The 13,784-nt window shown below is 41.7% G+C and overlaps 1 protein-coding gene across 1 annotated transcript; it reads right to left on the bottom strand.

Moving 5' to 3' along the window:
- Positions 1-4,293: 4,293 nt before the first annotated feature.
- b4galt7 (xylosylprotein beta 1,4-galactosyltransferase, polypeptide 7 (galactosyltransferase I)) lies at positions 4,294-13,304 on the bottom strand. Its single transcript, XM_085133710.1, has 6 exons — positions 12,738-13,304; positions 9,896-10,234; positions 8,393-8,618; positions 7,818-7,901; positions 7,333-7,437; positions 4,294-6,236 (listed from the first exon to the last, which is right to left on the bottom strand). Exons 1-6 carry the CDS (start codon positions 12,788-12,790, stop codon positions 6,081-6,083), a joined length of 963 nt encoding a protein of 320 aa, XP_084989836.1. The 5' UTR covers positions 12,791-13,304; the 3' UTR covers positions 4,294-6,080.
- Between the last annotated feature and the right edge of the window lie 480 nt (positions 13,305-13,784).

Genomic DNA, 13,784 nt, shown 5'->3' with positions numbered 1-13,784 from the left:
TAAGTAAGATATGTGGGAGTCCCAATTCAAACACTTGACAGAGGATGTTGCCCATAGAAGGCCAATAAGTTCAGAATCACAAACTCGTGTTTGAAACATGGAATGCCCCAGCACCTACATAAACATGAAGACATATACATTTGGAGTCCTGCTGATCTTCGGATCCGTATGTGACTAGCTATTCTCCACCATGAACTATGTTAAAAACAAAAACTGCTCGTGCCTCACAGATGACAGTTTACAGTTCTGCGTAAAGATGAAAATTGCTTTGTACAGCCCAAATTTGCAGACGCTGTGCGCAGAGGTTCAGGAACAGAAGTCCCATTAACCAGTTAAAATAAATATTTATACAAATATTTGGAAAATATTTGTTTTTCATTGTTTAGTGACATATTGTTTTTTTTTTCCAATTTATTGTTTTTAGAGAAAAAAAAAAAAAAAAAAAATAAGCTCAGTTTTTAAAACCTTAGGATGTAACTACAGCCCAGCCCATGCAGCAGTATATGAATGACTAACCTCGTATTGTGGATGGATTATCTCAGTTGTTCTCCTGGCTGAAGTTTGGTCCTTTTACAGCATCCTGCCATGCGATTACATTTGTTCCTGACCACCGAGAACACTCACGTTAACTTTTATCGAGTGGAAAAAAAGTTAGCTTGTTTATATTATGCTAACATAGCTGTGTCGCTAGCGGTCACGTAGCACATCATTATATACCAGCTAGCCAAACTTCAGTAACCCTACAAACGTCACTGCTGTTTAGTTTTCTGTCTTCATTTATGTTGGAAGTGATAAAAGAGCTGTACGTTTCAATTTGTTTCCAAAACCCCGCAGTCAGGACATGCTATATTGTATTTAGATAGAAGCTAGCGAGCTAACTTCCTGCTAACTTCTATCTCCGTTAAATGTCATAAATTCCGTTTTCATGGATGCCTGGACGTTAAACTCAATTGTTACACCTGGTAGAGCTGAACGCTGATCATTTTATTAAAGATGAAAGACTTTAGACAGTTTTTCAACTCTCAGTAATGCCATAGTGATCGTTTGATATACGGACCTGCAGCGGAGTTTAGGCCCAGACACGGCTAGTGACGTCAGACTTAACGACCAGATAAGTAGAACTGACAATGAAACTTATAAAAATGAAACAAAAACTTTGTAAAAAAAATTAAAAACAAACAAAATCCCTACTCTTTAATAAGGAAACTCAGAAAAGTACCGGAAATTAAACTGAAAACTAAAATAAAAAATAAAAGTACTGAAAACATGGATGAAACAGAAGTGCTGCTTACAAAGCAAGAAGTTTGACATTAGGCACATTTATTTTTTAATAAGACCTTTCATAACTCAGTCAACCGACAACGCCAACTCTACAAATGCTAATATTATCAGATGTCGGGTTATTAAAAATATAAACAGAATTTCTATTTCTATGTAAATTTTGTCTCACTGTGTAACGTTTAACGTCCTCGAGCCGTCAAAACCAGCAGAAACAAACAGACACACGGGTTCAAGTTGTCGTTTGAGTTTCTCATTCTTGTCACAGATGAGAGAAGAATAATTAAGAATAATTATTGTGTCTTAGCCATTAAAAAGGTGGAAGTAAAATGATTTTTAAGCACAGACTTTCATTCAGGTTATGTCTCTGTTATTAGCAAAGCTTTCATTGTGAAGCGGTTTTCAACCACAGAAGAAGTAAGAAGTAATAACTGACTTTATTTGGATCTCCTTGTGGTATTATTGCAGGAATACAAACATCACATACGTGTGTGTGTGTGTGGTCTTGTGAAATTTCTGTCAGGTTTCCTGCAGAAGCTTCCAGCAGCAGCAGCAAAGCAGCCAATCAGAGTGTGACAGACGAGTGTGAGCGTGACCATCTGTACGTGGACTGATGCCGAAACACACACAGAAAACACAGACCGTGTCATGTCTTTAAACCATGGACTAAAAAATGAGAGGAGTCACGTGTTGTTGTAACTTCGTCAGAGTGTAAACTACAAACAGAAACACGCATGAAATGATTCCCAGCAACGTGAGAAGCAAAGCAGCTGGAACGCTGACAGATCCCAGATCAGTCAGCAAAGTCACGTACTCATGTTTACTGGTCAGAACTGGGGACGTTTCTGACTCCAGGATAAAAACACGTACAGCATTCCCAAACTACTCAACTAGAGTTAAAGTCGGAAAAACTATAGATTAAATCAATCAATAAAAATATGCTGAAAATAATGATTCATATAAATATGCACCGACTGAAACTTTGTAAATCACCGTTTGCTTATTTTCCGTCCGATTTCGGCATGGGTTAAAAAATTAAAAACAGAAATGTCCTACTTTGTCCGGTTCCGTCTAAATGTAACGGAACAAGTTCCCATGGCTTTCCGACACATCCCACAACGGCTGATGAACATGCCGGGATCCTTTCACAACTGACTCTCAAAGTAAGGTCTGCAGATTGTTGCATCCCATCGACTCATACTGCCAACAACCCTTGATGGGTGAAGATGGCTCATAAAGGTCGCTCCACTGATGCTGTTTGAATGGAACAACCCTAAAGGTTGAGGAAGTACAGGAGCTACCTATTCAGCAAAAGCTTGGGTTTCTGCGGTTTGCTGGCACTGACATCAGCTGTTATGGTGTGAATCACCGTTATAAACATTTAGCCAACCAAAGAGCCCAACTTTGCCCGTTCAAAGCTTAAGAAGGATCCCGATGTATTATGGAAATGCAGCACACAGATTTTTCAGGAAGGACTGGATTTCTCTTGAAAGTGTCTTCCAGGAGAGCCACATCCCTCCACATCCAAACATTAAAACTCGTAGCTGGGTTTCAGGATTGGGACATCTACCAGACAGCGACACTGTAAATTAACTAAAACTTGTCGAGGTTTCGATTCTCTTAAAAACAGTGGGCAGGAAGTTTAACTGCTGGACCGGAGTTTTTAAAAAGCCAAGTTCCTGTTGCTAAAAACAATCTCCACACCAGTGTAGCTGGACTGAAGATCACTCTGCACCTCTGTCCTGTTTCCAAGCATCAACATGCACAGACAATGCAGAAAAGCAGCACTTTTACAATGTCCTCTCCCCTTTTTTGGTGACTGTTTCTTCACCACAATAACAGGAGTGCTGTGGGTGAAAATGACGTGACATTATGTGAGTCTACGGCCTCACTTTCAGCTCTGTGAGACTGTAACACTGACTGTGAAGAAGATGATGCCCTGACAGGGATAATGGATGAAGTCTGTTTTTGGAGTTTGCTTTCAGATGCAAAAAATAAATTAAAGTGGACCCTTATTTCCTCTCATTGGTCTCCTGCTACAGTGGACATTCATATATAATGATGTCAGCGTATGAACACTAATCCATGTGAGACAAAGCTCAGGCTGCAGATACTCTAAACACTCAGTTTATTACAGTTTTTTCTACTGTTGGATCCGTATGATGTCATAAAAAAAGGATACACCTAATATAGTCAGCTCAGAGGCAGAAACTCCACCCACCTTATGGTCAGACTTTGAGGCAGCCAATCGGAACAAAGCTGTCTTGAAGGAGGAGCTAAAAGTCGTTGTTTCATAGAAAGAACAAACTGAGATTATTTTGAGCTGGAAATGTGGAGTTTAGACAGATTTATAAAAAGAGTATACAGGAGAAAGAAAATAGATGGGGAATAAAATTAGGTTATTTTTCCTTCATGAGCACTGTAAAACTTTGTGGTGTGTTTTAATGTCTGATTAAACTTTAAATTCATGGATCGGCTCCCCAGAAATCTGCAGCAGATTTACTAAAGAGGTGGACACGGCGAAGGCTGAATGGAAACGAGGCATTTTTGAGCGTCTCACAGGTGTTTTTGAGGATGAAAACTGAACACCAAACAAACATGGTTCAAACAGAGAAAGCAGTGCTGAGCAGCTCTGCACATGCGTGTAAAAGCTGTGTTTGTTCCAGGAGAAAAACCTCCAGATGAGCCGTTTGGTTGTTTTGCCTCTGTCTGGTCCCTCTGTGTTTTATTAGCCGTGGAGTAAACATGATTGCAGCCTCTCATCCCTCAAGTTTATATTTTATTTTTTGCTAATTGCTTCATAATAGAAGCATAATCCCCTACATTCATTAACTAAGGCTGAAAATTAAGTGTCGGCGTTACATCTGCTCCCGAGCCCTCGGTGTCTATAAATACGTGTGAACCGCGGCGCCCAGCTCTCTCAGTTATTACTATACAATTTCCATTATCTGATATTACTGCTTTGATAAAGCACTATAATCACTGAGTGGGGAATTGAAAAAATTAGCACAGAGCTGCAGAGCAGGAGTGCTGCTCGGGTCTATTTGTAGCAGCGTGGAGGTGTTTTTTTCCCCATCGCAGTCACCTCCAAAAAAAGGTGAAAATTGCACCCAGAGTGGGGAACAGCTCAGAGGGAGGTGAAGGTGTAGATTCACCCCATCCTCTTCTCTTTGTCTCCACTGCCGGATTTGGCTCATCCCCTACAATCCACAGCTGTACCATCTGAGCTGGTTTCTGTTTGCTAGAAATGATGGGGGGGTTTCAGGGGCCCTCCGAGGCCTCCAGGGAGCCACGAGTGGCTGATATCCAGCAGTGAAATGAAGCCGAGCTAATCAACATGTGTTAACGCTGCTGTTAGACAAGAAACGCGAAGACAAACTGTGAGTCTAAAGGCTCCTTTAGGAAGTGTTTGTGTCCATTTGCTGTTGTGTAGCTACTGTTCCAGTCCTGGAGGTCAATATGAAACATGATAAATAATAAATAATCAGTGTAAGTTATTCAAACTCTGATATACACTCAGTGTCATGTGCCTTTTTTCTGCTGCTGGCTCTTTATGATGTCATACAGAGATCTTTACTTTGCATTGCACACACAGAGCTCTGCAACATCACCGATCACTTCTCTCAGGTATCCGATCCATCAGATAACAATATATTTAAACCATAATGTAAGTATTGGATTTTGCAGGAACTGTTTGTTAGCTGCACGTCAGAAATCCCTCGTAGACCTTTCCACTCCAGCGGGTTGGCTCTTATTTTCAAATCAGAGAACTGCAGCAAGAGCAGTTTTAAATCCAGTGAGCCAAACTGGAAATGATCAAAATTACAGAATAGTACTTAAGTAAATTTCCTTAATTTAACATTGCGGGCACACAATTCCGTGCTTGTACAGGATTTTTCCGGGAGCGTTGGTTTCTCACACCACCAAAAAGGCACCAAAGTTAATGACTCAATGTGTCATTCATTTATTCATTTTTCAAAATAAAACAGTGAAAAAGAATAACACACACATCCCATTACGATTTTTTGTTTTGTCCATTGGACACAAGTGCCGTAACCCGGAAGTGACTTTTACTGCTGAAAAAAAAAGAAAAAACAACAAAAGTTTAAACTGTGAATATGACTGAGCGGTGGTTTAATACCAGCCAGAAGACAAATAGATGGGTTGAAACAGAGTTTATTTCTGAAATGTAAAATCAGCATACAGTGTCCCTAACACTGCTACAAGCGTCCATTTTGACCAAAGTCTTCCCTAAAAAGAAAACAAAAAAACAAAATACATGAAGGAATGACTCAATTTCAGCAGGACAATAAAAACACTTTCACTTCACTGACTGATGAGTTTTTATTCCATCTTTACCTCCATCGTGGGTAAAAAGAAAAAAAAAATCAGTCCTGTGACGCTCACATGATGCAGGAGTAACGGACACTCGTGACACTTGGAGAAGCGTGCAGCGCTCTCTGCATGTATTTGCACGGCCCCGAGCTGAGTCTAAAAGCTAAAAAAAAAAAAAAAAACAGGTTGCAGATCTGCGTTCACGCCGTGCCAGCAGGTACCAGGAAGAGCAGAAAAACACGAGTCCTGAACTGGATCCGCCTCCGTCCAGGCTGCTGAGGTCAGAGGTCAGATGCCGACAAACCATCTTCGCATCGTTCATTATTAATTATTGTTACTAAAACAGCAGTTTTCATGTGGAGATGTACCTCAAAGAGTAAATTAAACATTTGTTTGGACGCTCCAGCTGCAGATTTATCCGTAAAAGAGTCAGAAACAGGAACCGCTGTCCTCAAACTGGCTGCCCGCTATCCCAGAAGACACCAGGGCGTCTGGTTCTGGTCGCATTCCAGTTTGGTGTTGATGACAGTGCAGGGGGCGCCGCTGATGGTCAGCTCCTGTCGGGACTCCACCTCATAACGGAGGTTAGTCAGACCCCCCTCCGGATCCACCTTAAACTGCTCCTACAGGGAGAAGGAACAAGAGGAGGGGGAGGAGATTGTTTTGAGTTTAAAAACTGCAAAAGCTCAGGTTTACAACAAAATCTAAAAAAATTAACTTTGTCACAAATCACAAAATTGCTCAGGTACACGAGACAGCAGTTGAGGGGTGCAGCAGTGACATGAAATGATCTGTGAACATGTTGGCGTTCGACAAGAGAGCACGAAGAGAACCGAGGAGGTGGCGGGATGTAAAAAGGAAGGCAAAAGGGGGCGTGAAGCAAGCAGCAGCCTCCTGCATCACCTTCAACTGCTTCTTCTACACACATGGAAGCTTCTCCGGCACGTTGACTACGCTCCTAACGTCTGCTGGAGCCACCTAAATCCTTAACTAGCCAATCAGCACGCATTAGTGTAATGCTAACATTTTATGGTTTTAGATTAAAATTACACTGCTGAAACATTTTTACGACAATGTTTTCTGTCACCCTTCTCTCTTTCAGCTCCTCATTTTTTAGTCTTAGACTCTTTTAAAGGACCTTTGCATGATTCATAGTTCAGAATAATCCTAATCCTTCTTTATCTGATATTTCTTTCAAGCTTCTGAGTCTGGAAAGTAGGTGGGAGGAGTTTAGGCTCCTGAGACGACCATATTAGGGATATCCCCTCTCTGTAACATCATACAGACCCAACTGTTGAAAAAAACCCCCAAAAACAAACGAGTAAACTGGGTGTAAGGAGCATCTGCAGTCTGAGCTTTTGGCTCTCGTGGGTTACCAGTCACACACTTAGCTCATTATTACAGACTTCATGTTTATTATGAACCTCCACCACTGGACCAGGTGATGTGTGACAGGTACTAAGAAAAAGTACAACAGGTCCAGTTAAGTTATTGACTAAAATAAAGTCAAGAGTATTTTTGTTTTCTGGAATTCATCTCAGGGAATCAATGACCCGCAGCTGACAAGTCATGCAGACGAGTGAAGGTAAAGAGATGCGACTTTATCAAGCTGACGTGAAATTATTTGATGAATTTTAGTTTCTGCTGCCTCGATGGAAACAAGCTAGATTTTTAAAAATTGCCCGGTCGTGCTTTTCTGCAGCAGGTGGATTCTCGTACCTGCTTCTGAGCAGCGACTCGTTTCTGGTCCCTCTTCCTCCAGCCTGGGTCGTGGACGTGCAGGAAGGTTTTATATCCTGTGGTGATGCCGCTCGGTCTGAATAGCTGCAGAGAAAAAAAAACAACAAAAACAGCAGGACCCCGTAAGAGTACACCCTCTGGACTTTCATCACAAAGAATCACTTTGATGTATTACAAGTTGTATTCCCGAGTTCACCACAGCCATGCCCTTTAACACGAACTTGCTTCCTCACACATCATCATCGTCAGACTAAAGTAAAACCCCCTGGAAATGGCAAAATCACAACAAAAAGCACCTCTTAAATTCAAATTGGTGGAACTTCCTGTTGGATCCAACAGGAAGCCTTTTTGAAACATCTGTGAACTTCTTTTTTAAAAACAATGATGAACGCCATGTGGCGGATATGAGGACCAGGCTGTTTATTGCCTTTTTGTTCCGGCGGTTTTCTTTTTGGTTTTATTACCTGTAACTCTGCTTTTCTCAACCGTCTGTAGAACTCGTCGTCCTCTCTGCCCCAACCCCAGAACCGGTTTGACATCCCGTTACACTGCAGGGAAACACGGGGGGGGGTAAAAGTTCATGTTCTGCATCAGAGCCAAAGAATTAGCTTCATTTAAAATTTGAAAGCTGCAGAGCAACAATAAAAACACCATCGATGATGTTATTTTAAACTATAGAACATAAATCTGCTGATATAACCAATATATAGCCAAGATCACAGACAGTTAAATGGCTCCACCTGGTGGACAATTTGAGTAACGTACACACACACACACACACACACACACACCTTTTAACCTCACAGGGACAAAATGTATTCCCTCCTCAGATTTCCCCCAATGCAAAGAGCAGTAAAGACAGATGTTCAGTAGCGGTATCTCATATAGCTCAATGCTCTGACACTTATATTGGCTTTATTGTCTTAAACAATACTAAAATGCAGGTGAGTGTCTCTCCAGACACTCTGCCACAGCGACCCTCGCAGCCCTGGGAGATCCTTTGAAAATGTGTGAAAGCTGGCGTGGCGAGGCTCAGTACCATGTGGTAATGCTTCTTGGTAAGCAGCAGGATTCCTCCTACGTAGGTTTTGTAATGGTAGAGGGGGTGAAGCTCCGGCGAGGCCACGTGGAACGGCCCTTTCTCTGGGAAGCCGTAATCTAGAGCGTCGTTCAGGGGCAGCAGGTCCACATCGTGCATGGCCAGGTAGTCGGTGTCGTTACCGCTCTCCGTGTAGCCCACGTTGATCAGAGATGCCCGATTAAATCTGAAAGAACAGGTAAGAAATCCACATTATCCTAATTTCTCTGTTTGTTGCAATGACAAGTTTTAAATTATCCTTCTTTTTAAAATCTCTGCCTGAGCAGGAAAATTCTCTTTGTTTTTCCTAAATGTGGCGTCCCTCATGGATCCATTTTAGGTCCTTTTATTTTCACCATCGTTAACCCTCGGCTCCAGGTCTTTCACAAAAACGACTTTAATTATAACTTTTTATGCAGACGATACTCCATTTAATCTACCAGCTGCTAGACCTGCAAACCTCTGATATCGGTCAGATGAACTCTGACCCTTGATGATGAAACTTTTTTTTCAACAAAATGAAAACAAAACTGGAGTTAATCAGCTGTCGAGGTGGACTTCTTTACATCCTTTAACCACAAACACCCACCTGGTGACATCATACATGAACATCCAGCTGCACTGCAGGCCACAGAGGTAACGCAGAGCAACAGAGCACAGGTAAATACATACAGGTAAGCTAAAGGAAGGCGAGACAACCCACTCTTGTTTCAGGACACAGGTGTGAAAAAATGTGCTCAGTGAAACGCTGACAATATTCGACCCGATCTGGAACAAGAAGGCGACCATTCGCTTTAACAACATGCTGGATTGAAGCGGATGATCATGTGACCCACCAAGCTCTCGTCCTAAAGATCTGCTACCATTTCCTATTAATTACTTGGCTGTTTGTTGTCATCATAGTTACTTCTGAACGTTAAAGTTTGAATGTTTTAGAAATGATTACAAATGTAAAACTAGTTTTAAGTAACTGTCTCCTCACTTCTTATCATTTAATAATCCATCTGTACATGAACTGCTTTTAGCCACTGTGTCAAGTTAGCTGAGCCAATGACGTCACTGCTCTATAACTTGTTGAGAACTAACGTGTTAACAAAGCTGAAACCATCGTCTCCTCTGAGATTTAACTGATCACAGGAGGTGATATTTATTAAAAAGATGATAAACAGTCATTTGCATTGCAGTTTCCTGTCACTACATTCACTACATTACAAAGTACAGATTATAGCAGCATGGCTAAAACCTTCGGGTGTTGACTTTCTCTAACTGAATGTATGTTTCATCTTTCTGACTTAAACAATCACACAGATCCAGAAATATTTCTCATTTCCCACATTTTCCCACCTCTGTAAATGTAGCATTTTATTGAAAAGTGGCCATCAAAGTGAGCAACAGCAAACCGGTTCTGATCCCTGGGCCACCTGTTTGACATATTTTCTTCTGTGGTTGGAGAGGATGCCTCACCTGTAGTGATCCACCTGGTTGATGATGAGGATCTTGTGGCGGATCTTATTCTTGTTGAGGAACGCGTGAATGAAGGGAACGAACACCAGCAGCTCCTCAAAGCGCTCTCTGAAGGGAACTACGACGGCCAGTTTGTGAGGCCCCCAAGACAGCTCGTCCACCACGGACGCCTGACCGCTGGCCGGGCAGGGTGGCGCCGGCTGTTGGGGCATGCATCGTTCTCCGTGCGTCGCAGACATGTCGCCTGAACAGCTGAGCTGCAGCCAGAGCAGAGAGACGAGGACCAGCACCATGCACAGCCCGAACAGCTTGTAGACGGTGCATTTACCGGACAGGTACCTGATGCACAGAAGAAGAAGTGGAGTGGTCAGAGATTGGCTGGGTTCAGATTAAGGTTCATTTACAGGTGAAAAGAAATGATTTCACTTTATTTAACAACTTAAAATTGCAACTCTGGAAACCACTGACTCAGGCCTCGACATGAGCTGTTAAACACATCTGAAAAGGTTTTAAAACCTGAGAATCCTACTGCCTGTGGTCAGTGAACACAACAAACCAGTACACTGATATTAGAGGGCGAACACAGGAAATGACCAGCAGCATCCCAGCAGGGGCGTGGCTACCAGCGACTGTAGAAAGTCGATGATTTTAGGTGATGAAATAAAGTGACCACTGGTGGCACAAAGTAGGAGGCAAAGTGACCCTGACCCTTTTTTGACCCTGCAGCACACGCTACATTCCTGCGGGACTCGTTTAAGTAAACCGGTTTTCCTTCAGGGACCTCGAGGAGGAAGCTAAGAAGTTAAATCACTGAGGCAAAAACCCCCCCAAAAAAACAAGAAAAGAAAAAGAAGAAACTGAAGAGAAAGTAAATTTAAAATGTTTTCTTTCGGTTTATTTGATCCTGTTCTGTTTTTGGCCCTGATGGTTTGAATCCTACCCTCTCCTATTACTTCCCGTCTGTGGTGATATCAGCATTTTCTTGCTGTTACATCATGTCTGTGTGCTCACATTGATATCAGCGCTCCAACAAAACACTTTATACTTCCTCTTTCATCTAAAGTTTATATCTTCTGTTGGTGAAAACGTTCCTGTCTGTGCTTCTTTCTTAAATATAAAAATAAAGTTACTGTTACTACTGTCACCACTTTTCACAGCTCTCTGGGCTCAGTAAAGAATACCATGCCACACCCAAATATCTCTGAATCTGTTAATCTGAAAGAAATTGGCTTTATTTAAGGTACTGAAAATGTGTTAACACTGCACAAAAGCACCTGATTTTCTGTTTCAGACCTGAATGCACACATGCTGCACTTTTTGTTTCAAAGAACATTTCTTTAAATCCCGATTAGTCGACAAGCTGCTGAACATAAAAGCTGTGACTCAAATATTCAAAGCATGCAGAGAAATCAGTAAAACGAAGAAACTTAACAACAAGGAGGCAACAGCACGAGTTCCCAAACTGTGTCTCAAACAGAAAACTCACCATGCTGCTGTGCATGTAGACACTCTGGGGTGGCAACTTTAGACATTTTTACAGTGAAGCGGACAAAAACGGTTAACATGCGTCAACAATGCATGAGAAATTTCCTTAAAGATAACCTGGTGTGATACAAAAGTCATTAATGGAGAAGAAAAGTGCAAAGACCTAAAGCTGCTGTGACAAATCTGTCGCCATAAAGGAGATGATGATGATGATTCAGGTCGAGCCCTGAGGGGCAGCCTCTTAAATGATTTTGTGAATAATAAAATGAACACAGAGGAAATCTCCTTATTCTTTAGTCTTAATTTTAATTCTGACGAATCTCTGATGGATGTGTTTACCCTCTAAAAGACAAAGAGTCAAAAAGTCCACCACCTCTGTCCTACACTCTCCATACAATAATAATGAAATCTAATCGGAAATTTTAAAAACTAGAGTAACTCTGGGCTACAAATTAAGTTTAAGATGTGAGGATGACAAACTGGGGAAAGATAAAGGAAGAAAGACTCCCTGACAGAATCACTTTAAGCACCTCTGGATGTCCCTGAACCACAGTTGGGGAACTGCTGGTGGAAACAACAAGGCTGAAATTTTACTCACTTCTCCTGCTGCCCGGGAGCTTTAGATGGATCACTTCTTCAAAGCCAAGAAAGAATATTAATGAGGTTTCTGGTGATTTCCCATCACTTCTTTTACATTTAATTTTGATACCACACAAACAAGCTAAAGACATTTTTCAAAGAAAAAGAAATTTAAAATCAAGGAATTCACATGAGTTCCTCCCTTCAGTGTAACAGTAACACCCAGAAATAAAACCCATAAAACAGGCTGTTAAACTGAAAGAGCCACGTTTGTTTGTTTTTTATAAAAAACAAAACCAACAACATATTTTTTTAAACAGCATGACATTTATTGAGGCATTTTCCCCTTCAATATTTCCCCATTTTTACTGGAAAGTTGGCGGTCTTTTCTCTTGTCAACTTGCCAGTTTTTCCCCGTAAATGTGCTGTATTTTCTGCTGTATATATTTTTACGGGTAAATCTGACATTTGTTGAAAAAATTATTTATCTTTTCTTGAATATATGCAATTTGTTTCCGTATGGGCAAGGTTTCCTTGTAAATTTGACAGTTTCTCTAGTGTTCCCTCTGGAATCTGTTCTTCTGTATAGTTACTTTTTAATTGTTCTTTTTAATCGTAAATTTACGGCTTAGACTATTTCAGTGATTTTAACCTCTCCTGATATATTTGAACTTTCAGTGAGTCTGACATTCGGCTGTAGAAAACTTACTGAAACTAAATCAAAGCATGAAAATAAGAAAGAGAAAGGAAAAAAACTAACTTCATGCTCTCCTCTCACCTCCTGTCCTCTTTGAAGTAGAGCACGGGTTTCCTCCTGGATGAATACATCATGTTGCCGGACTCGCTGTAAAGTCGGACCAGCTTCTCTCCTCTCCTTCTTGTTGTTATAAATTATAGCTTGGTTATTTCAGGCTTTTCTCCTCCATCTTTCCTCATTTGTAAGTGTTGACGGAGACCAGACTGTGCTCCATGCCGGCCCTCGGTTCTGTGCCCCGCTCTGCTGCCGCCGTACAGCTGCTTATCATCTGCTCAGATTTAAATCCTCCTCCGGTCCGTTAGCTTCCGCAGCTAACTGTACACGTAGCATCAGCGGTTCGCTCACATCGCCGCTCCGGGTCCAAACTCAGCTCCTCCCGACTATAACCTGGGCTTTACCGACGGTCACCGAGCCTATGCGAGTGTCTGCTAAATTTTTTATTTCTGTCAAAACAAAAATGTAACACGATAGGCTCCGATTGGAAGCATACTTCAGCGTTTTTACTCGCTGAAAGAACAGCAAGCTGACTGTACTGTGGTCCAACCTTTACACGAGTCCGATGGGGAACAGCGGCGAGTATAAGCAAAGGTTCCTATGGTTTTTGTCTCATTAAAGGAGCAGCACACCCGCAGGGAGACCTGCTGTGAGTTTAGAGACTGAACAAAAACATATCCCTGTTTTACTGCCACCTGTGCTACAGATGATTAATATTGCTGTTGTTAACACAGAATATGACACGCTGTTTTGCTGTAAAATAACAACAGATGTTCTTCAGATGTTTCAGTCCTGGTGGATAAACCTGCACAGATGTTAACCTGTTATTTTTATGAGAGCAGTTCTCATTCAGTACCAAAGATTTCAGTTTAACCGCACATCTATAACATAAATGAACCTTTACCCTACTTAGTGCTCTGTTAGTTTTAAGAACACCTGGATCCTGAAAAAGTAAGTGACAGGTCACCTGCAGTCCCACCGGGAGATGATCCGTGAATGAGGCCGACATCCGTTGCATATGCAAACATCTGGATACACCACCTCTTCATGTGGGGCAATGTTGGAGGTGGACCA

The sequence above is a fragment of the Neolamprologus multifasciatus genome, chromosome 2 (genome assembly GCF_963576455.1).
Source record: "Neolamprologus multifasciatus chromosome 2, fNeoMul1.2, whole genome shotgun sequence".
NCBI lineage: Eukaryota > Metazoa > Chordata > Actinopteri > Cichliformes > Cichlidae > Neolamprologus > Neolamprologus multifasciatus.
This window is presented reverse-complemented; position numbering and strand designations above follow the sequence as displayed.

Excerpts from the sequence above, each read along its gene's own strand:
- b4galt7 (XM_085133710.1), bottom strand. The coding sequence starts at position 12,790 with ATGATGTATTCATCCAGGAGGAAACCCGTGCTCTACTTCAAAGAGGAC. Across the intron at positions 8,619-9,895 it reads AACCAGGTGGATCACTACAG|ATTTAATCGGGCATCTCTGA; the intron begins GTGAGGCATCCT and ends CTGTTCTTTCAG. Across the intron at positions 6,237-7,332 it reads GAGTCGCTGCTCAGAAGCAG|GAGCAGTTTAAGGTGGATCC; the intron begins GTACGAGAATCC and ends TTCTCCCTGTAG.